This window comes from Leptonychotes weddellii, chromosome 14 (genome assembly GCF_054177405.1).
Source record: "Leptonychotes weddellii isolate Sample4059 chromosome 14, ASM5417740v2, whole genome shotgun sequence".
In the NCBI taxonomy this organism is placed as follows: domain Eukaryota; kingdom Metazoa; phylum Chordata; class Mammalia; order Carnivora; family Phocidae; genus Leptonychotes; species Leptonychotes weddellii.
Window position 1 is genome coordinate 33,021,259 of NC_138382.1, and position 24,897 is coordinate 33,046,155.

At 37.1% G+C, this 24,897-nt stretch overlaps 1 protein-coding gene across 4 annotated transcripts in view; it reads right to left on the minus strand.

Moving 5' to 3' along the window:
• The window catches only part of ZDHHC21 (zDHHC palmitoyltransferase 21), a 61,067-nt gene extending 36,603 nt beyond the window's left edge, over positions 1-24,464 (minus strand). The window contains exons 1-5 of one of the 4 annotated variants that reach the window (XR_014139996.1): positions 23,755-23,927; positions 16,417-16,548; positions 10,517-10,715; positions 9,134-9,232; positions 951-1,062 (exon numbers count right to left, since the gene is read on the minus strand). Coding sequence is in view for 3 of the 4 variants with exons in the window: in XM_031040075.2 (XP_030895935.1) it covers positions 951-1,062; positions 9,134-9,232; positions 10,517-10,670 (365 nt within the window). In the remaining variant the exon portion in view is untranslated. Of the gene's footprint in view, positions 1-950; positions 1,063-9,133; positions 9,233-10,516; positions 10,716-16,416; positions 16,549-23,431; positions 23,594-23,754; positions 23,928-24,290 lie in introns of those variants that run through there. The other 3 variants (XM_031040075.2, XM_081803000.1, XM_031040074.2) reach the window with 3 other exon arrangements.
• Positions 24,465-24,897: the final 433 nt, after the last annotated feature.

Consider the following 24,897-nt stretch of genomic DNA (forward strand, 5'->3'; position numbering starts at 1 on the left):
GTTATCAGAAAATATGGGGAACTCTAAATTGGTCAGCATCATCCAGCAAAGCTAAACTCCACCACTGAGTCAACTATAGATAAATGCAGTTATAAATTTAAGAAGCCCATTATGCAGTTAACTTTGTATATGTGCATGTATGTGTGTACAAACATAAATATATACGTATTTAGATATATTTACAAAGTGCTACACTATACTAGTTTAAATATTTATACAGAGATCCCATGCTAGGAAAACAGAATTAAATACAATATCTTGTTCACAGATTTTTGTGACAGCTTTGAAATGAGATACAATGCAGAATTCTCACAGCATTTGTTTTCAAAATTCTATTTCTCAACAGAACTGTTTTTAAAAATATTACAAGAGAGCCCCCTATTGACCAAAAATGTTGCCAGTTCAGGAGAATCAGCTAACTGCCTCTTACACACATCCAGCTTGCAGGGAATCTTAATACCTGCGTGCAATACATAATATTGAAAAAAGCTTACAGGGGGAGAAATGAGGCTATCAGAGTATCTGAGATGTGTTATTCTTTAATTAAACAACTGGAAAGGGAAATATAAACAATGCAATGTATACGATTTATTACAGTTAGAGACAGTAACAGCTATTATTTAAGTGCTTTTTCTGTGTCAGATGCTACACTACAATGTTTTACAAACATTGCCTCATTTAATACAACCACCTTAGTTCTCTTGTACACTTGGGTGCATTGACACTGAACATCAATCTTCTGCTCAAATAGCTCTTTGTTAGAAAAGATAGGATCTCTGTGCAAAAATTACTTAGGCAGTTGATAGAACCTCACAGAACCTGACAGTATCCTTACCGAAGGATTTTTTAAAACTGCATGATTTTAATATAACTTTTATTTAAATCTGCTAAGTACTAAGATTTATTTTTCACTATTTTTTTTTTCTAAAAATAAATCATAAATTTCTTACCATGGACAGTGATGATCCATTCTCCTAACACAGTGGCCGCAGCGGCTACAGTGATGGGAACGCTTTGGTCTCATCAAATTACATTTGTTACATAATTCCCAGAACTCCCGTTCTAGAGAAGGAAATTAAAATCCACTTAATAAAGGCAAATGAGTAATGTTGAAATTTAGCAACAACAGTTTAGATTTTATAGGAAGTCTTCAATATGTATGTCCAAGATTTTTCTTCTTCTACATCTTCACTGTAAAAGAATTTGCCACAAATATTGCTTCTCTATTCTATGCATGTCTTATTCTATACATTTCTAATTTTAAACACTATAATAGTAAGACACCATTAATAGTCAAACTAAGGGATAGAAAATAATGTATTCGGGTTATGGACGTATTTGCTATAAGTAAAAAACAAACTGAGGGTTCTAGAGGGGTTCTAGAGGGGGTGGGAGGATGGGTTAGCCTGGTGATGGGTATTAAAGAGGGCACGTTCTGCATGGAGCACTGGGTGTTATACACAAACAATGAATCATGGAACACTACATCAAAAACTAATGATGTAATGTATAGTGATTAACATAACAATAAAATTTTTAAAAAAAATTTAATGACAATTCCCGAAAGCACAACCAAATTATTATATTAAAACAGAATTTTATGTACAAATTAATTTCTAGAAATTTTATTAAAGACTCTAAAGAAGAAATAATTCTGAATCCTAGTTTCATTTATTAAGAAGTCAAAAATCAATCCTATAAGGGCAACTGGGTGGCTCAGTTGGTTGAGTGTCTGCCTTCAGCTCAGGTCATGATCTCAGGGTCCTGGGATCCAGCCCACATCCATCTGGCTCCCTGCTCAGCGGGAAGTCTGCTTCTCCTTCCCCCTCTGCCCCTCCCCTAGCTTGTGCTCACGCACGCACTCTCTCTCTCACTTGCTCAAATAAATGAATAAAAGCTTAAAAAAAAAATCAATCCTATACACTCATTAGAAAAACAGAGATAGCATTCCCACTTCCTAAACATTTTATATTTTTAATATCAGTGAATTCATTTAGGAGTGTTTATGGGAGAGGGTAGGAAAATTTTGTGTTTCAGATGGATTTAGGAGGTATTAGGACGATTTCAGAAGTAAAGATGATTACAAGAAAATTATTATTTAATGGAAATAAGGTAGTTCTTTACAAAACTCTTACAACCAAATAGCAATTTCCTCTACCTTGTAATTAAAGAGCACACATTTAAGTTTTGTGCTAAAAACATTAAGTTTACAGAAATAAAGTCATTTATTTTCATTATAAATTTTTCTAATCAGATCTATGAGAACTATATGAAAGTCATCTATCAAGACAACTGCTCTATTATACAGAATGTATCTATTTAATATTTGTTGAAATGGAGTTTTACTTTTACAAAATTCTTAAACCTTCCATCACTTACATTTAAACTACACTCTAACCTTGTTTAAAGCATGGGCATAGTAATAGTAAAATTGAGTGAATATTCATATATGTAAAGTATGACCCTAGCACACAGTAGGTGGTCACTAAATGCTTGCTAAAGTATGAATTTTTAAAAATGAACGATTCTAAATATAAGTAAAAGAAGATAATAGTAGGTAGTATTCAATATTCTCAAAGATACCTTATATTAATTCCATTATTTTAGTTTAATGACCAGGAGTAAAATCAATATACTGGAATTTTCTACAGTGAAGTATTAGGAAAACATTCTGCTATAGAAGAAATCAATAATAATAATAATATCAAATTAATTGTTCCAATAATATTAAAGTTGAGAAATTAACTTTTGCATTTAAAATTTCATTTTTTTAATTCTTTATTTAAATTCAATTTAGTTAACACATACTATGTTATTAGTTTCAGGGGTAGAATTTAGTGATTCATCAGTTGCATATCACACCCAGTACTCATCACATCACGTGCCTTCCTTAAAGCCCATCAGCCAGTTACCCCATCTCCCCACCCACCTGCCCTCCAGCAACCCTCCGTTTGTTTCCTAGAGTTAAGATCCTCTTTCATTTCTTACTTACAGTTCTTATTTTAATAAAAACTTATGTGAGAAAGCAACATTAAAGTTTAATTTAGATGGTTAAATTAGTATTATTTAACTGTAACTGAAATGAAAACTCATTTCATATGTAGCACAATACAATGTCACAAGCAGATTACTCTTTTCCCATTTAGCAAGATGCTCCCAAACATCCCAGTGTTAAAATTCTGAATTCACATACTGCAAGGAATAGAGTCAGGAAGCAGACTCCCCCGATGAGCTAATTTTCATTAAAAGACAACAGAAAAACTTTAGTTTTTAAAAACCAGTGCCTTAAAATATAAATATGGTATATTTATACTGGTCATTTCAGCATATGATATTCTAGAGAGTAAAACTCTTTATTTCACACTTGAAATGTTGTATCCTCAGAAAAGAAGACAGCATTTGGTTATAGTGAGAGAAAGCCTGTAATTGTGTAGTCTAGACCACGGGGTGGCAAACTACAGTTCACAGGCAAATCCAGGCCACCACCTGTTTTCATGAGCTAGGAATGGTTTTTACAATTTTCAACGATTGAAAATAAGAAGAATGTGTGATATGTAAAAATCTTGAAATTCAAATTCCAGTGTCCATACATAAAGTTTTATTTGAACACAGTTCAAATGAACACCCATTCCTTTACGTTTTATCTATGGCTGCTTTTGGGTTGCAATGGCAGGGCTGAGGGGCTGTGACAGAGACTGTACGGTCTATAAAGCTGAAAATATTTACTATCTAGACCTGTACGGTAAAGAAGAGTTTGCCAATCTATGGTCTGGATCACAAATTTGTTTAAAGAAAGAGCTTGAGCCATTCCTTGGCTAAATTTAAGATACTATACAAGTATCTAAAACGGCTTTGAAATCTCACATTTTCACACACACACACCTATGTGTTTAGAGAACAAAGAAAAAAATCACTATTTTAAATACCTAGAAATTAAAGTATCATCTATGTTTTTGCCTCATATAACAAGAAAAAAAATCCATCCATCTTAACCTACTCTACGTATCTAGAAACCATTTCTTGCTCTTTTCCCTTTCCTTCTTTAGGTTTATTCATTCCAAATGTGACCTTGGTGACTGACATATTCTGATGTCTGAAGACTTTTGTACTAGCATCTAATATAAAATAAAAGCCTGTGGGGGGGAGGGGAATCAGAAGGCAAAATACCATCTGTAAGTGATGAAAATAAAAATTTTAAATTAAAAAAAAAAAGCCCATGGGAGAGAGAATTCAATTGCTAATTTATGGTAGCTATAGAAAAATTGACAACTGACTTTTTTTAAAGCAAAGAAAAATTTTAAAGGAAAGAAAAATAGAAAAGTGACTTTTTTTAAAGAAAAAAAATCAAAACATAAATCAAAGAAAAGAAGACAGACCCCATAAATGCCTGGGTACACCTAAGTAAGTAACCTAGGTAAATAGTATGCCGCTGTGTTGCATGGATCCTCTTAATGCTGTAAATGCATGAATAAACAAAAGGCAAGATTTGGTTTTGTTTTATTTATCCCTCAGAAAGAAAGGAATCACCTTCTAAGTAAGACTTTTAAAAGACTTATTAGATCCTCTCAATTACTGTATTTCAAACCACAAAGTAATGTTTTAGGGAGAAAAATATAACTTGAAACTATGAAAATCAATACAGCGTTTGGCTCTTCACAGAGGTTCCCTGACAGAATCACTTGCCAATGTAGAAAATAAATGGTAGTAAGTCTCTAACAGATCTCCTTTAAAAAGCAATGTAAGAAATGGGGAGGGGAGCAAAACTACAAGTGAAAACATGACCCTGAGCATTAATAGCACGTGTCCCTACCACTCAGGGTACAATTTCAAGGGACATTATGACACAAATTTTAAACACGCTACATTTTTTTTTTTTAAACTTGGAAGATTTTGCTCTGTAACAGGGTGATTCTACTCAAAGTGGCTCTAATGATGACAAAAAACACTGAAGTCAAACATGTAAGTTAAGAGCTTGATGATGATAATGTTCTAGGGGCGCCTGGGGGGTTCAGTCGGTTAAGCGTCTGCCTTGGGCTCAGGTCATGATCCCAGGGTCCTGGGACCAAGCCTCATAACTACCTCCCTGCTCAGTGGGGAGCCTGCTTCTCCCTCTGCCTGCCATTCCCCCTACTTGTGCTCTCTCTCTGTCAAATAAATAAAATCTTAAAAAAAAAAAAGGAAATGTTCTAAAATTGATTGGGGTGGGACGCCTGGCTGGCTCAGTCAGTAGAGCATGCAACTCTTATCTCTGGATTAGGAGTTCAAGCCCCAACATACATATGTACATACATTCATAAAATTGATTGTGGTAACAGGTGCACAACTCTGTGGACATACTGAAAGCCATAAATTGTACATCTGAAATGGGTGAATCATATGGCATGTGATTTATACTCAATAAAGCTGCTTTTTTTAAAGTTAAGAGATTAAATAAAATCATTTCATAAAACTTGAAAATGACAAAGTAATATTTCTATATTTCAAGCATGCATGGGATTAATTTGAATAATATAAATAGAGATTTAATGATTTCATTTGACCATTTCATCTACATCCTCAGAAGTTTATAAAAGTCAAATTCTGGGGATCTTTGTGTGGGACAGCAGAACCTCCTCTTATATTCAAACTGCCTCATATATTTGGCAAGTCACATAGATACTAAATTTACTTAAAATCGATTATAAAAAAAACCAGAAAGTCATGTAAAATATTTCAGAGTAATTCAATTAAAACATGGTTAAAATCAAAAGTATTAGGGCTTAAGTTTCCTTTCCTATGAATTCAATTATATGAAACTGCTCAACCTTAAAACAGTGATGAATAAATGTCACTTCTTATAGCCCCAACTCTCTAGTAATGCTAAGGTTATTTTTTTACTGTTAAAATTTTGTTATTTTTTACTAAGTTAAAACCATATTTACAAAATAATCAGGAAATCAGCATCAGGAGGCACATGATGACTTCAATATTCCCCAGAATCAAAGCAAAGGTGAATAACGGGCTCAAATTATTAACCTCTATATAGAGGCATTGTAAAAAAGATGATGGAGACAAGTATTTGGGTGTCACCGCAGCTCTATAACAACCTGCTCTGTGACCTACAGAGGACGATCTACACTTGATTATTCAGTCTACCTACCTCATGCAATTACCATGAGGATCAAATGATAGGAGATAGTAAAGGACTTTGGAAATATTAAAATACAATAAATGAATGTGGTGGTGGTTGTTTTTTTCAATTGGGCAAAAGGTAAAGTCTTCGGGACTCAGTGAAGAAACCTAGGCCAAATGTCAACTGAGATCAGAAAGAATGCAGACATCCGAACAGCAGCAAGATACCATGGAGTCTTCCATCACTAGGGTCTATAAGCTAAAGGTAACACGGTGGTTGAATGCAGATTCAGTTAGGCCTACAGACACACCTTGTTTAGTATTCACTTAAAACCAATGTTTTTAAATTTTTAATTTTTTGTTAATTTTTTTAAATCACAAACGTGCTCTTAAAAACTGTAATTCTCTGGGGCACCTGGGTGGCTCAGTCGTTGAGCGTCTGCCTTCGGCACAGGTCATGGTCCCAGGGTCCTGGGATCGAGCCCCGCATCGGGCTCCCTGCTCGGCGGGAAGCCTGCTTCTCCCTCTCCCACTCCCCCTGCTTGTGTTCCCTCTCTCACTGTCTCTCTCTGTCAAATAAATAAATAAATCTTAAAAAAAAAACAAACAAACAAACAAAAAAAAACTAATTCTCTGTTTTCTCTTTAAAAATTGTAAGATCTATGAATACCGGGCCTACGTGACAATTTCACTGCAGCTACTGCCTTTGGATATGAGATTTTCAATATGAAATAGTTCTTTCTTGGCCCCTTTCACTGATTTGCAGTATCTGATACATGTAGGCATTTGAGTGACCACTGCACACTAAAGATTTTATCAGAAATGGGTCTTTTTTTTTTTATGTTCAATTAGCCAGCATATAGTACATCATTAGTTTTTGACGTAGTGTTCAATGATTCATTAGTTGCGTATAACACCCAGTGCTCATCACATCACGGTCCTGAGTTAGGAAAAGGTTGCTTCTCTAATTTTCTAGAAACACTGGGCTTTAGAAATGAAGGAGGCAATACATCCATCAATGTGTTAGAGAGCCTTTCTTTGGGTTAGGTTAGTTGAGAAAACAGATTCCGTACAAACTGCAGACTGCCACCCGCCCCGCCCAAACACACAAAAAAACTGAGAGTGATGCTGCTTCTCTAAGTGAATAGAAACGAAATACTCGACACAGTTCTCAGAAACTTCTACAGTCACATAAACATCAGTGTCTTATCATTCCCATTTAATCATTAAATTTGCAAGGCCACATATGTCCCTAAATGATGGGTCTCAAAAAACAACATTCAGGAACTCAAGGGAGACTCACTCCCTTAGTGACTTGCCACTAATCTAATTTCAGAAGGAATTAATAGGTTCCCCAATTTTTTACACACTGGAATCACCTGGAATCTTTGAAAAATGCTGATACCTGGCTCCTACCTCCATACATTATAATTTAATTAATATGGGATTGGGATCAGGACACTGAGATTTTTTTTTTAATTATTTATTTATTTGACAGAGAGAGAGACACAGCGAGAGAGGGAACACAAGCAGGGGGAGTGGGAGAGGGAGCAGCAGACTCCCCACTGAGCAGGGAGCCCGATGCAGGGCTTGATCCCAGGACCCTAGGACCATGACCTGAGCCAAAGGCAGACACTCAACGACTGAGCCACCCAGGCGCCCCAGGACACTGAGATTTTTAAAAGTTCCCTTGGTGACTCTAATGTCAGCAAGGTTGGAAAGCACTGAAGTACTACAGAAAGTGTTCTGATTCTCTAATGTCCAGCAAAGTCATAGGAATGTCTCCTTAGAAGAAAGTACAGAGAGTTCTCAAAGTTTATAGAACAAATGATCAGAAAGTGAAACTGAAGGAAAGAGAGTTCCTGAGGTTTACTATACCTGGCATGTAATAAAACAAGCAATACATTTTCAATTCATTTTTGTGGTTCAAATGGTTATTGTGCAATAAGGTGACCCCAAACTACCTTCAATTGACACTAAAATAAAAAGCTTTCAAATTTTTCACTGAATTGTTAGAACTTGGAAAAATGTAGGCAATAGTACCATTACACTACAGATATTTACTCTAAGCAATAATCTATTTATAATATCACCAAGAGAGGGGCACCATCAAAAAGATCCCTTTATTAAATAAAAATATATCAGGTACTTATGTATCATTCAACAAGCATTTACCCAGCATCTACTAAGTGACAGAGATGGGCACTAAGGATACAGCACTGAACAAACGAAGAAAACAAAACAAAAAATCGACACCCTCACAGAGGCTATATAGGTATAGAGTAGGAGACAAGAAAAACAAGTAAACTACAAAGAGGCAGAGAGTGGGGGATACCGGGAGTCAGCTGGGATTTGCGATTTTAAATAAAATAATACATTATATGAAAAAAGAAAAAAGAAGAAGATAGCAGGAGGGGAAGAATGAAGGGGGGAGAATCGGAGGGGGAGACGAACCATGAGAGACGATGGACTCTGAGAAACAAACTGAGGGTTCTAGAGGGGAGGGGGGTGGGGGGATGGGTTAGCCTGGTGATGCGTATTAAGGAGGACACGTTCTGCATGGGGCACTGGGTGTTACACGCAAACATGAATCGCGGAACACTACATCAAAAACTAATGATGTAGGGGCGCCTGGGTGGCTCAGTCGTTAGGCGTCTGCCTTCGGCTCAGGTCATGATCCCAGGGTCCTGGGATCGAGCTCCACATAGGGCTCCCTGCTCCGTGGGAAGCCTGCTTCTCCCTCTCCCACTCCCCCTGCTTGTGTTCCCTCTCTCGCTGTGTCTCTCTCTGTCAAATAAATAAATAAAATCTTAAAAAAAAAAAACTAATGATGTAATGTATGGTGATTAACATAACATAATAATAAAAAAAAAAAGAAGTCTAGAAAAGAACCATCGGAGAAAAGACTTGAGAGTGGTGTTAGAGAACATATATAATGAATACATACTAAAGGCTATAAAATACATTCACAAAGTTAATAATGCCGAGAGAGCAAAAGTGATCAATCTGAAGAGCGCCATACCTCCGTGTGGAATCTTAGGGTTCTCGGGGAGTCTTCCTGGATCAGTAAATGAGGCCCTCACTAAAGCAACCAGACAAAATATGGCAATGCCATAGAATACTTTGAAATAAATAAGAAAGTTAAGTAAATAAAATCAGTCATTTATTCTTCAAAACACTTTATCAAAAAGCATATTCAAAATTTAAATGCATGTTTTAATTACTACCATCAGAATAAATAATTTTCAAAACTAAAATGGAAAAATGATTAAATAAAATAATTAAATATTCATTTCATTCATCAAATACTACTGCCAAGAGGACTATCTCATACATATTAACTTTAAATATTATTTTGCATAATAACTGATAAACTTGTTATAAATCAGATTTTTTATTAACAGAGATTCCTTGTCAATAATGGCATAAATGGGCTCCCTTTTAATTACTACATCTACTATATTTGACAGAATCAAAGCAGTATTTTAAAACCCATCCTACAATTAAACTTTTTCATTACCTCTAACTGGCTATCTTCAAAATTACTTTGAGTTAGAGATATTCAATTGCTCCTTTTAATTGAGCTTAAGATATTGATGTAATGTGAAAATAAAGAATCTAAAAATTTTGAGTTTTTAAAAGAATAACTAGAAAAACAACAGTAAGGAAAAACAGATTCATTCATTATAATTCTACCTTTTAAATGAATAAAAAAATAGGCATTTGGCGGGGGAGGGAGGAGGCCCGGCACCAGTAAGAGGAAACTCAGTTTGAGTGCTAACTCCAGGAATGACTGCATGGTACTGGTCAGTTTTATCACTTGTGTAATAGGGATTATATTTCCCACAGCCCTCGTGAGGCCAAAATGACATAATGTACAAGGAAACTCCAAATGCCACGTACATGTAAAATATATCATTTCAGTCTTATTCTTTTAATCATAAGCAAGCCATCACCAAATGAACGACAGCAGAAAATAATTATCCAGAAGTTCAAAGTGTTATCATAATCAACGTAATTAGTAATCTTTGTATGATGAAAGTCTCATTTCTCAGTAATGTATATCATCTTCATTCTTAAAACTTCTTCCACATTTGAAATAAGTACATAATAGAAACATTAAAAATACACACAGACACACACAAAATAGCACTACTGTGCCAGTTTCAATTTAAACAAAACGACCTATATATACTTTGCAGTTAGCCATGGAGAGGATACATTTATCCAACCCTGCAAAATCTATAAAAGCCAGTCTTTTTTAAAACTTCCCTTATTTAGTAAGTAACTTAATAATAATAGTGCTAATAGTATTAAAAGAAAAGGTATCATAGTGATACTAGACTCCAAAAATATTCACAATGAGAAAACTAATTATATAAAGAAATAAAGATCAGGAACTTACTTATTATTAATATGCCTGGAATATGTCCTTCTTCATAGTGAGGAAAGAGGACAATTTTGGGAATTAAAACAATATTGTATAACCAGACAAAGACAATCAAACCCATGCAGCACCAACCATGTGGGTCAACAACAAAGTGAATCCGGAGACCCATTTTGCAGTCCTACAACTGCGTGCCAACCCACAAGGAAAGACGATCCTAAGGAAAGATGACAAAGAAAAAAAATTACTTATGTAGAAAAAATTATTTGACTGAAACAAAACTACATTACCGGCAACTATAAGATGACGCCGAGTTTTCTTTGGATATTTTTGACAAAATGAAACACACTGCAAAACAAAGAGAAGTTTCAGGATATTCAAACTTCATCAGAGGCTTCAAATCATTTAATTCCAATTTTTACTATGAGTTGCTATCACAGAGGATAAATTAGCAATACCTTCTGAAGCTAAACACAAGTCTGTCCTTAACCCAGCAATTCCATGTGTAAACCCAAGAGAAATGAGACACATGTCAAAAGATATGTGCAAAATTTTTTAGTAGTTTTAATCATTAGACTAACTGATGGTCATACAAGTCAAAACAGTGGTCCTCATGTGGTGGGAGGGGAACAAAAGGGAAACTTTGAGGGGCTAGAATTGTTCTCTATCTTGACCTGGGTGGTGTCTCATGGGTATATACATATGTAAAAATTCACTGTGCTGTGTACACTTAAGATTTGTGTGATTTATTTTAATTTTAAACCACAATACAATGCCTAATCATTTTGAAAAATAAAAAGCGGAAAGTAATCACAAGTTGCCAAAAATATTTAAATTCACAGAACAAAGCCCAACTAATCTTACTACTATCAATTCAAGAAGACTCCTGTTTAAATGGAGCTTTTTTCACTGAGCGTTAACAAAATGCTAATCAACCTTCCAGTGAGACACTTAAAGTTGATACTTCTATATTTATGGTACCAAAAAAGGTAATTTAAAATATATGCCTACCTTAGTAGATATAATTTATAAGGCTTAAACAGGAAATTATAAGGTCAAGGGGGCACCTTTTACATAAAATAAAATGGAATAATACAATAACAAACTAGGACAGGGTTTCTCAAACCTGTCAGCAAACCGGAATCGACTGAGGAGCTTTTTAAAAATACTTATTCCCAGGCCCCATTCCAGATCTACTGAATCATAATTCTTTATGGAACAAAAGCTCAAAAACCAATAAAATGTTTTAAAATGTTCCCCAGGTGTCTCTGATAGAGCACACTGGTGTCTAGGAACCACTGATCCAAAAGCTTCCCTAAAACTTCCATGTTAGGGCAATGAGTTGAATTCAGTTCAACAAATTTATTAACGGAGCTGCCATAACATACCAGTTATTATAGATACAATGATGAATGAGATGTGGTCTTTGCTTACAGTAACTAACAGTCTACTGGGGAAAAGAGTCAGAAAAATGGGTTTAGTACAACTTGTTAAGCACCAGAGATGTGGACAAGAAGTCACCAGAGGCAGGAGCATCGGGACTAGTTAAATTAGGGCAAGACTTCCTCTAGGTGGTGAAATTGGAGTTCAGCTTTAAAAGATGAGTAAAAGTTATCCAAGCAAAGAAAAGTGACAACAATACTGCAAACAGAAAGAAGAGCAGGCGGTATACAAGAGTAAAAATTGTAGGAGGTATTACAAATTGCCATCATAAGTCATAAAGTTCGCAGTGGAGAGTGAGGGGTGAGAAATAAGGGGCTACCTCGTGAAAGACATAAAAATGCCACGTTAGAATGCTAAGACTTCATTCTTTGGCACTGGAAAGCTACTGATGCAAGAAGTTAACATAATGAGATTTATACTTTAAATAAAGTATTGAAGCTCTGGTGTCTAGGATAAAATTAAAGATCAGTTAAGCCAAAAAAAAAAAAAAGCCAAAATTAGGTTTGAGAAGAGATCAACTGAGGAAACAGGTACAATCAAACCAGTATGTTTTACTAACTGACTGGATACTAGGGGTTACAGAGGAAAGAGTCAAGAAGGACTTGGAGATTTTCATCTTCTATCCCTCACTATCATCAGTTGGAGAGCTTCAGGGTGCCGCCCCTTAGAGGCCCTGCCAGTGTTCTTTAAAGCTACAAAGCTACCGGAACAAAGAAGAAAAAAAAAAGATTTAGGATTAGCTAATTTTAAAGTAATACACTGATCCTATCATCCTTAGAACATGCAAATACTGGAGCAGCAGAAAAAAAAAGACAAGAACTTAAACGCAACACCACCCAACTGTTTAAATCAGATATGGTCTAAATTAGTACTTATGTATGAATTTTAAAATAGGAATAGTGCCTAGGCCTTTAAAAAAGTAAAAACTGAACTTCATTACCTTTTAATTAGAAAATTACAAGACCTATCAGTATCATTAAAGGAAGGAAAGTCACAGAGGATAAAGTATGCTATTTAATTTACTGGGTATCATTTTTTTAAAAACTAAAGGAGCTCAAATACAAATGATAAGCTGTCTACATAGCTAAAATGAGAAACATTAAAAAGAATGTTTTTTTTACAGTCTTGCCAACCATCAAGTGCCAAAAGAAATGACAGAAGGCTCTGTCTCTCAACATGTTCAATATTATTAACTTCATGTACCTTCTTTCTTGTAATGTTTCAGTTCCAGACAGGACTGAAAAACAGACTATGAATTCCAATCATCACAGAGAACAGAGTAATTTCATTACTTATTTCTAAATTTATTAATATTAGAAACAGAAAAGCATTCAAGCCAGCAGAAGTATCAAACACTCATTCATGTTTCTGAACTCTATTTGTATCCTCCTCTACCACAGAATAACAAGTTCTTCTCAGGAGATTCCTCACAACTGAAGAATACTAGATACTGAAAAGCATACTTGAAGGTGTCTGATTTTCCTGCACGTGAGCATATATAGACAACAGGCTCTAAAAGAAAAAGCATCCCCAAGGAAAAGCAAGCAAAGAATAGAAAAATAAAACAATGAGTAAATAAGATGTTGAATTGTTTTTTAAATACCTGGTGAGTGAAAATTAGTGCCACATAAGCTTTATGGCTAGCTGTAGAGAAGCAAACAGTAGTCTTCGAAGAGCTCCAAATCAGATTACAACCAGCAATACATACCTGGTTGAGTGGTAGGATCACTCCACTCAGTTAATATCTCCCAGGCGTGGCTTATGGCTGAACAGAAACTATTACACATCCTGAGCCACAACCAAACTGAACACAGCGCTGCTACTCGGTCTTAAGGGTGGCATTTGTAAAATACTTTCATTAGCCAGAGATTCTAACACGCTAATTTATATATTACAAGGTGAGTTCATAACTCAAACTTTGATGTAACTAGTGGACATACTGGTACTTCAACATTTTTTAAGATTGTTATCTGGTAACTCTACTTTAGTGCTGTGACTAACTTCATTAATGATGTAAATTACTACAGCACCAACTTTTTTTTTTAAAGATATTATTCAACTCTAATAAACTAGACTACATAAATACTTACAATGTCCAAACTATTCTAGGAGGAAATGACCTTTTCTTGCCTTTTTAGGCCACTAGATTTTACCATGTATTTTCCTCAGGAAGAATACTCGAATCCACTATGAAAAGAAAGGGATGGAAAACTATTATAGGACCAAAAACTATAAAATCAAAATGCAGCTTTTAGAAAATGATAAAAATTAGCCAAGATAATTTACAAGAAATCTAGCCAAATGTTCTCTCTAAACTTAGTTTTATATGACTCTCCACCTCAGCCAGTAGTCTTACGAATGTTCCATGAATATGAAAAAAACATTCCCTCTCTCATTCCTCCTATCTGAAATGTCCCTACCATTTTGCTTACTCTATTTAAATTCAATTCACACTTCAAGGTCAATTTGAATCTCATTCTCCAGATGAAATTTTTCCTGCCACCTCAGTTCACAGTGATTTTCCTCTTCTAAATTCCAAATACAAAACAAAACTAGTACAAGAAAATAGCAAGTGGTTTTATAATCTCAAAATGAGGAAGACCTTCACAAACAAGACCTTCACAAACGAGACCACATAAAGATTAAAATTTCTGAGGCCTAAAACATACCAAAAACAAAGTTAAAAGACAAAGTATCCCTTTTAAAAAACATTACAACATATGACTGGTAAGAGGCATACAAAATAAATACACAGAGAAGCAATTCACAAAGAAAAAAAATTTAATGGCTAATCATTACTGATTAGGAAAATGTGAAATAACTAGGTATGTTTTTTCATCCTTGGTACTCACAAAATTTTGGAAAGATTACCCAATGATGAGAGAGCACAGAGAAAAAGACACTCCCACCCATTACTGTGATGCATGTAAACTGATACAATCATCTTTAGAGGGCAATGTAGCAGTATCTATTAAAAAGTCAAACTCTCTGACCCTTTGACAAACTATCTGACCCAGCAGTTTTATCTCTAGTAAGAGCTACCAAAGTACCCATCAGAGTGTGGAGGGACATGTACATTCAAGGTGTTCCACACAGTGCTTTTTTGTATTCATAAAAATTGGGCACAACATCAATGTTCATGAAGAGGGAGGGGAATGATCAAATAAACTATAAGTCATCCAAGGTGTAGAGTTATTTCCAAGCTACTGCAATTAAAAAAAAAAAAGAAAGGAAAAAAGGAGGTAGATCTAAATCTGCATATGGCTATCCACACGTAGTGTTGAATGAAAGAAAGGAGGTTATGAGAAAGAAAGGAGGTTATGAGAAAAAGCTTAACAGTGGTTTCCTGGAGGAGAGGAGGATAATGAGAGACTAGGAAAAGGTATAAGGGAACATTCTGATTCCCTCATAAAGATCTCTATCTTGGTATGAATTTGAGATACACAGGTTGTGAACGTGTCGAAAGTCGGCAAATGTACACTTAAGAATGGTGCATTTCATGGTATGTAAATATACCTTTTAAAAAGCCCTATAAACCAACATTGAACTCTAGCTAATGATATGTAGGCTGAAGTATCAGGGAGGGGGCAGAAGGAGGAAATGTACTAATGTCTGCAATTTACTATGAAATGGATCAAAAAAATAAATAAAGTGGATTGACGGATGGACAGAGAGATGGTTGAGCATGTTATGAAGTTTAATAAAATATTAGTTGTAGAATCTAGGTGATAGGTATTCAGATGTTACACCATAAAATTTTTTCAACCCTTCTGTTTAAAATTTTCATAATTAAATGTTGCAGGGGAAAGCAAATTATAGAAAAGTTTGTATAACATGATTCTTTTTTTTAAAAAAAAAACATGTATTAGTAATTTCTATATATGTACAGGGGAAAAAAGTATAGAAGAAAACATATTCATCAAACTGTTAACATGAGTGGTTATCACTGGGCTGAGGAAGGATAGAGCAGTGCAAAGCAAGCTTTCACATCTCATGTATGGATTATGTGTTCTTCTAGGTTTATTAATAAAGATATGTACTTCTAAATTCTTTTCAACCAACTGAAAAATAAAGATTACCTAGGGGTTCTGATTAGACACTACAACCTTGTATACAAGATGTTTCATTTAAGCTCTCTTTATCGCTACATTTATTAACCTAATATTAAGTGCGTTTAAAGTTAATATTTTTTAAAATGCAGTGTAGAAGCATCAGCTGTAAAGCCACATCAGATTTGTGTTTCTGAAATTTGTATTACTTACAGATTATTTTTCTCTATGGAAAAAGAAATTTCTTATTTAAGAAATATCTAGTTAAAATTTAATATGAAAAAATTTAAATAAACATAATGTAACTACAATTATCTTTTTTTTGCAAATGGATAACTGTTAAATGCATCTAAAAATAAGACTTTAAGGACACTATGCCACATAATACAGAAACATATTCCCATGTAAAATTAAATGTAGACTTACCACTTGCAAATTCACCAAGATGTGTTGTAATTTTTCTGGTGCTTGCATTTAGAGGTTTTATCTTGATTCATTCCTTTTTTAGTTACATCCCAGCAAATGGATCTCTCCTCAATAACAGTTCTCCATGAGAATCTATTAATGGTTTAACAAATAATGATCTCTTACAAAGATAAAAATTGTAAGCCGCTAAATATTCTGTGAAAATGTCAATTACAAAAGTTTTAAATTCAAAAATAAGATCAACTCCACCTGATTTTGTGTTTTCATACCCTACCCCATCCCCCCAAAACCTGCATTTGATTACCATTGTACAGGAAAGTTCTCTCTTTTGAAACCACCCAGTTCCCATAAAATCAAATTAGTATTGTATGTCCAACATTTGGGCTTCATCAAACTTCCTAACCACAAATCACAAAATGACAATAGATTCTGAGATCACTGATGAGACAAAATGCAATGTAATGTCTATCAAGATGTGAGGCTGGAACTATCCCATCACAATTGATAAACATAAACTAAAGAGTTTAAAATAGAAGCAAGTTTTAGTTTGAAATATTTTAAGGAAAAAAGCTATCCTCCTGTAATGAACCATTAAGAGAATCAGCCATAAAAGTTAGTTTCTACAGTCCAAGCTTAAACAATAATAAAGAGTTCTAGATAACATATATACACTGATTATGTATTTTATTAATTCACTTAGCATCTATTGACTATATACTATGCTTTTGCACAGGATACAGATAAAAAAGAGATGAGCCCCATCCTCAGTGAAGACAGACTAGTAAACAGACCAGATCAACATCTTTGTAAGACAAGGTGAGATAGAGGGCAAGACGGCAGGAATGCATCTCATATAGTAAGGGTATTAGCTCATGGAACTTTTTTCAGTTATGGGAATATTTACGTGCATACTAGGTTGTAGTACAAAAGGTATTTCCTATGGTGAGTTGCCATCAGGAAAAGCTTTCTGGAGAGAGTGAAACCTGTGAGTTAGCTAGTCAAAGAATGAGGCTCTTCTGAACAAGGGAGCGAAATACGCAAAAGTATAGAAGCAGGCAGAGAAAACCTAAGTAAACTGAAATTACTAGAGTCATTGCATATGGAAGAATGGGGTAAAACATGTTTAACCTTTCGAACACACTCACCTCTAAGAAATATATTTCGTAACATTACCAGTACACACAGAAATATATGATACGAGAATGTTCTATACTCATTAAATGAAATATATAATTGAAAAAGTTTAATGAAATATTTGCCCTTACTACATGTGATGTACTCTGATACTGTTATTCTATTTTACCCTAGTTCATTTTAATAAAAATATATAATGTTGGTCATAGCCCACTAAAGGGATTCCATAACCCACAACAAAAGAGTAATCTAAGAGGGAAAAACACTGTTAAACCATGCTAATGAATTTGGACTTTGCAGTGAACACAGTGGAAAACCACTGCAGGATTTTAGGCGGAAGAATGCCATGATGAAGTTCACATTTTGGAAAGAACAGCAATACTATGAAGGATGGACTTGGGTGGATGGATAAAGCTCCAAAATGGACTACATAAAATAAGCTAGGCTTACTGGTTACCCAGGTGAGAAATGAGGGCATGTGGGAAGACCAAAACAGTAGTGACTTGTAAGGGGAGTGTGGAGGAGCAGGGGTAAAGAAGGAATACTTAGGACAGGAGACATGCTGGAAAGGGGCAGATTAAGAATTTAACGAGTAAAATTGACAGGACTTGGTGATCAATTGGAAGCAAAGGGCAGACTGTAGGTTTTTGGCTTAGGGACTATGTGAACGGTGGTACCATTCTCCAAGACAGGAAATGAAGGACAAGTTACGAGTTTCTTAAGCATACTGTTTACCATAGCAAAAGGAAAGTTTTACACACTAAGGATGTGAGAAATGTATCAAAATCCTTAGCATTACATTTCCATTCCCCTTATAGACTTTTTAAATTGGATTTTCTCCCAGCGTCAATTTTTCTATGGTCATGATTGTTAGATTGTCAAATGTGATTTGTTTCACTTTCTAAGATAATTTACAGTGCTTTCCTTGCCCGCACCTTTGATTTCTTAGGGACAAAATATGGAATGACAAAGTACAGGAGCTGCTACTCTAATAGCAAATGAATGAATTCATCTTCTTCTAGACAAAATCGCAAGCAGAATTAAATGCAGTACAACAAAATGTCTGAGACGGCCAAAGTCAATAATCTGCTATGGCGAGGACTCCAGGGTGGCTTCCTAATGTCTCAGCAAGACAGTACTTCCTGTCAGTGTTATTAGGTAACAGCCCAAGTCAAACGTCTATGAGTCAAACCCCGGTCACTCACTGGCTTGGACTCAAGGAAAACTCCTACTTTACATTTTCAGTTATTACAGCTACACTGAAGCATAGCATTTACAACGGGATGCCCATTTTATCAAATTCAGCAGCATCACCGACATCATGGAATCAAATCTCACCTATGAGGTACAGAAACAATGCTAGGCTTAAAACTCCATGTAAATTTGGGATAATGAAGAATATCCAAAGTTTTATAACTATAAAAGGTCATAAAGTCATTAAATATTTTTAACATTATGTCTGAAAGAATATAATCAACAATTCACAGAGCAAACCAAAAAAAAAAAATTTTCCACAGAAAGTTCCGAAAACGGTTAATATATGGATATATAAAATTTAAACTTATAATTGCACCTTAAAATGAAGTTACAACTACATACTTTTAAACATATTTAAACTTCTGATGTTATCTACTCTGAAAATTGGCCAAGATAAATAATTCTACCTAAAATACCAAGCTACAGGGGCACCTGGGTGGCTCAGATGATTAGGCAGCTGACTCTTGATTTCGGCTCAGGTCATGATCTCAGGGTCCTGGGATAGGTCCTGAATCAGGCTCCACACTCTCTTTGCCCCTCCCCTTGCTCCTGCTCTTTCTCTCTCTAAAATAAATAAATAAATCATTTAAATATATATGTGTGTGTGTATATATATATAAAGATTAAAAAATGTATCAGGCTATAGCTGTCTCCAATAATTAGCCAAGGGGGTAGTTCAATTTTTAAAATATCACATAGGTATTCAGTTTATTTCAACAGAGTAGGAAATTAATCTTGTGGGGATATGAAAAAGAGAGCCACATTCAAATTATGACACAGCCTCCAAGCTGCCGTTTCTTTTCAAGCTTCCGTTTAGCCATCTGTAAAATGATGATAAAAATAACTCCCGGAATTGTTGTCATGCTTAAATGAGAAACTGCCTGACAAATGAAAAGCAACTCCCAAAATAGTAACTTTAAAGGGGAGTGGGGGACAGGAGAGGAAGAGAGACAAAGGTAAGTTTTACTTCTAATCCTGCAAACTCCAGAATCAAACAGTGTTTCTGGGTCCCTACCTTTAAAGTTGTGATACAATCTAACCATACCCCAGCTCTACTTCCTCTAACACTAAAGTCTGAGAACACTTGTCAGGGATGAGAAACCTCCCACAGCCCAGCCTTTCAGCTGCTATCATACTATGAGCACAGAGGGAAGTTTTATTTGCACGTGTTGGCATGGGGTCTCTTCAAGCAGAAAACTGAAAATAGAGATTTGATCTAAAATAGACGGACTGAACTAAAACCTGTAAACCAAAATCTTTCAAGGAAAAGCAGAAGGGCTGGTAAGTTAAGGACTAAAACACAGTTGCGAGCAAATCAGGACCAGATTTCAGAAGCTAATGAAGAATGCACAATCAAAGTAGGGAATTTTGACTCAATGCTGAGGTCTCCAGGAAGACTTTGTGAAAATGTGGGTGGGCAAAGTGTCAAAGGAGAACATACTTGCACCACCAATGGTTTCAAGAACCCACTTCTAGAACAAGCCCTTAAATCACTACCTTCTAGGCAAAACTGAACATAAGACATTGCTCCTCTGTGTACCTGCTTCATGAGTGAAAAATAAATGTAAATTAATACCTCTATTAAAAATATTGCACTGCAGTGACACACCTCATCGGAATTCCCTAACAGAAAATAAAAATAGCTTGGAAGGTGTGGGATGATATGAATTAAAGATACCAAATCCTGCTTCAGTCAGTATAAAGTGTCTACGTTGGAATCTTCACTGAGGAAGGCAGGGATGTTGTGGGAGAGAGTCAGGAAAGGCGAGAACTAAAGTTGAACGTAGAGTAGGGACAGAAGGCAACAGATAACCTTTGCTTCAAACACAGCACAAGAAAAAACCTTCAGATAAAGTAAAAGCCAGAAATGAAGAGGCTCTGGCGTTTCCTGGACATGAACCTGACATGTTCTTCCAAGGGGAAAGGGAAACTAGCTACCTACCTCTAGTACCCACTCCACCAAGACAAACTGAAAAAAAAAAAAAATAATACTAAATCAGATTTCCTTCCCTCCAGGCTCTACCAAAGCAGGCACAGTTTAAGAACAACAATACTGAAAGAAATCATCACTCCGTCTTGCTTGAAGCTGAAAATCCTACAGGAGGTAAAGTTATTCATTCCATAATTATGGATAAAAGGCTTAAAATCAGAAGCCTGGCTGAGTCACACCCGAGCATGTTAAAGTTAGAACTAACATAAAACTAATCAGCGAGTGGCAAAATACTCATTTTTACCTAACCTGCCCTTTTGTGGAAGTGGCAACAGGTAGATGAAGAGAGCAGATACCCTGTCAGCCCCTTAAATGGGATGAGGTAAATCTACCTCCGAGGTAAAGCACAGGGCCAGAGGAGGCCTCAAAGGCAGAAGAAAAACTTTGAAAATGTCACGTCTTTTCCCTAGGGTACATCAAAAGAGGGAAATAAGTAAATAAACTATCACCCTAAGATATTTCTGGCGAGGTAGCTACCGATGAGAGCAGTGCTACTTCACACCTGTGAATAACTAGGTTTATTCAATTTACCAATGATTCTTTTTTTTATTTTATTATGTTATGTTAATCACCATACATTACATAAATTTACCAATGATTCTTAACCAAAAAAATCACTATGCTGACAATAAAGAGGGTTTTTTCCATTTATTCTTGTCTCTTACCTATATTTTTCACTGATACAAAATAGTTCAAACATTTTTCAGCTTTAATAAGAGCTATAAGTGCACTGATTATTCTACTAGATGTTAAAATGCCATTTATATTTAGTGCACTTGAAAAGTTGAATCTGAGCCCTAATGTTTTACTAAAGCAATATAAAATTCCTTCATGCCTTAATATAAAAGTAAAACTCAGCTTTAGAAAAAACTCCCTGGTAATAAAGATAGATTTTCTTCTGCCTTCCCTGTTATACCTGTTAATACCGACACTACCATCATGTAGCCTTCTATGCTGAAAAAGATTGCACTGACTCACACTCAATTACAATCCCAGAAAAAAACCCCCATGGAGGCAATACTAGACTTCTCAATTAGTTTCTTCACTAATACAGGGCATGATTTTATCCATGCACTTTTCCACAGGTTCTGAATCAGTCCCTCTGAATTAAAGAAATCAGGCAGTTGGCAAATAAGTAAAAATTTTATGATTCACACTGATCACTCCTTCTTTAGAATCTACCTGTTAAGCTGATGGTTACATGTATGCATTTACCTACATTTTTATTAAATAAAACACCCCAGAGATAGGTAGGCAGTGTGACACGGTTACCATCATTTTATTTAAAATATGCTCTATTTCTTTTATTCCAACTACAGCTTCTGAAGTATTTTACATTTAACAGAAATCACCACCATTTGAAGGGACCTAATTATGATCCCATTGGTTTACAACCAAAATGAGGGATTCTACACCAAATACTATTCCAAAAGTATAGAATATACATTTTTTAGTTATATTTTGATATAATTTTCCTAATACTTCTTCAGGTATATGTTTAAAATGTACTCTTAACATGTTAAAGGGTTTTAAATTAATTACAAACGTAGCATATGCCAAATAGGTATGGAATAGCTAAAACGAGCCTTAAAGAATTTAGCCTAACTCCTTAGTTGTATAGATGAGAAAACAGGGTGGATCACTGACCTATCCATGACCCTACAGCTAGACTGTGACAGCAGTGGGACTAGAATCTAGTTTTTCTTTCCACTACACTAAATCTCATTTGGTTCCTTCTTTCCAATTGATTTCTCACCTCATCTCTTCCTCAAAAATCTTTTTGCCATTAAGAGGTTCAACAACTAAAGCAACATAAAACACTGCTCTGGATTTTATCTGTAAAATAAGTAAAATCTAAAGAAATGGGAGGATTTAACAAGACATTGCACAAAAAGCCAAGGAAGGCACATACCAGGCAGTCATCAAATAACTATTATGGTTCGTTATTACTGTTTTTACAAGGAAGGTAGTGTTTTTTTTTTAAGGATACATACATATTAGCATCCTAGGCTGAGGATCCATCTGACACATCACCTTTTTTAACTTGCGCTTAATTATCCTTATTCGTCTTTTAGGCTGTAACTTTACACTATGATTTATGACCCACCCACAATGACCTTAATTTTTTTTTTCCTCTTGTATTTTATGGACTGCTATAACTGCAATATTTTCGAGTAATAACCGGTCAGGTTCTCTCGGCCCTAGAGATACAGCCATCCTCCACTGACTCACAAGGGATTTTAAAATGTGACCCAAATATAGCTTGAGAAACCACAACTTTAAATGGACTCTCCACTTAAAATCCAGCAACCTATTTATTATAGTAAATGGTAACAAGTGCAAACTGCTGCCATCCATAAGCCATTTTCTCAGAATCACTCTTGGATCTGGGCGGAGGGAGGCAGAAGGTCAATAAGGGAGCAAACTCTTTCCGCTCCTGCTAGTCCTCTGCAGCCTCGCGCCGGTGATCTGGAAATGAATGAAAGGCGGCGATAACAGAGATAAACCCGGGATCCCTGCGCAGGTCTCCGGGCGGGGCTGCAGAGAGGAAAACTGTAGTTCACAGGCGAGAAACTCAGGGCACAGATTTAATAAATTAAAAAGCAAAAGCAAAAAAAACCCACCCCAAATCACCTCGGCTAGAGCAGGAACCCACCCCCACCCCCACTCCCAGTTCTGGAAGGGGGAGCTGGCGGGCGGCGGCGGCTGCTCTGAGACCCGCCGGGCCCCGGGCGAGCCGGGTTCGGAGCGGGGGCGGAGGAGGGAGTGGAGTGGGGGGCGCAGGTGCCGGGGGCAGGGGCGGGGAGGGGCAGGGCGCGGGGCGGCAGCGCGGCCAGGTGAGGGCGGCGGGAGGCGGGCGCCGGGCAGCGGCGGCGGCGGCGGGGGCCCGGCGGGGCGGGGGCCGGAGGGGGGGGGGTGGGGGCGGCCGCGCCGGCCCCGCGCCTGCACACACTCACCGGCGCCGGCAGGCTCGCCTCTCGCCGCCGCTGCTCTCGCGGCCGCCAGCCGCTCTTCCCCCTCCTCCTCCGGCGCCGCCGTCGCCCAGGCCGGGCCGCGCTTCCCTTCCGCTTCCGGGAGCCGGAGCGCCGGGGCCGGCGGGGTGGGTGTGCGCCCGCCCGCGCTGGAGCCACCGGCCGCCGCCGTCCCCGCTCGGCTCCCGGGAGCCGCGATGGGAGCCGCCGAGGGCCGAAAGAGCAGAAAGCGCGCCGCGGGCGGGAGGAGATGCGCCGCGGCCCGAGGCCGCGTGCGGCGCGGGCCCGCCGTCACCGGAACACTCGTACCTGACGCACCTTGGCGCCTCCGCCCTCCCGCGCTGCCACCTTCCCAGCTGTGCCCGGGCCGTCCTTCTCTGTCCCCACACCCTCACCGTCCCGCTCTCTGGGGGACCGCAGAGGGGCCTTCCCGTAAGGACTGCAAGTATCCCTCCTCCTTCAGGGATAATGGCCAGCAGGCCTCTGTCTTCCGCTAACGCGTTCTGGATGTCCCCTGGTACCTTGTTTCAAAGTGCGCCCGCGGCATCTGCATCCTCTGGGAACGTGTTAGAAACGCACCACCTCAGATCTGCTGAATCAGTATCTGCATTTTAACAAGATCTCCAGGTGATTCCTACATGGGCACCTTAAATATTAAAAGGCACTGGATTCTAGTGCGTGGTCTTGCCTCTTCAGACCCTCTATGCGGCAAGAGCCAGAGTCGCCCCGGCCATCTGAGATGTTGCCTAGTCCTGTCGGCAACCTCAATGCATACCCAAACAAGCTTTACTCCGTATTTAAGGAGACAACCGAAAGTTGTCAGCTTTCCCATCCCTGCAACCTAGGAAAAATAAGTTGACTCAACATTGTAAATAATCCACCTCCCGGCGTTAAGTTGGTATCTTACCAAACAGCAGAGACATACTAAAACTCCCCTCTCTTCCCTCACCTAACCCGAACAGTACTCTGGATACAGTACTACAGTGTTTGGAGTCGTGTAGCGCTAAATCTTGGTGCCTGTATGCCACAGGAGGAGATAATGTGTGGATGGAAGAATATTACTTGATGCATAAAATCCGAACTTATAGGATGGCATTGAAAGCCCTTCACAAACTTGTCTCTACTTAC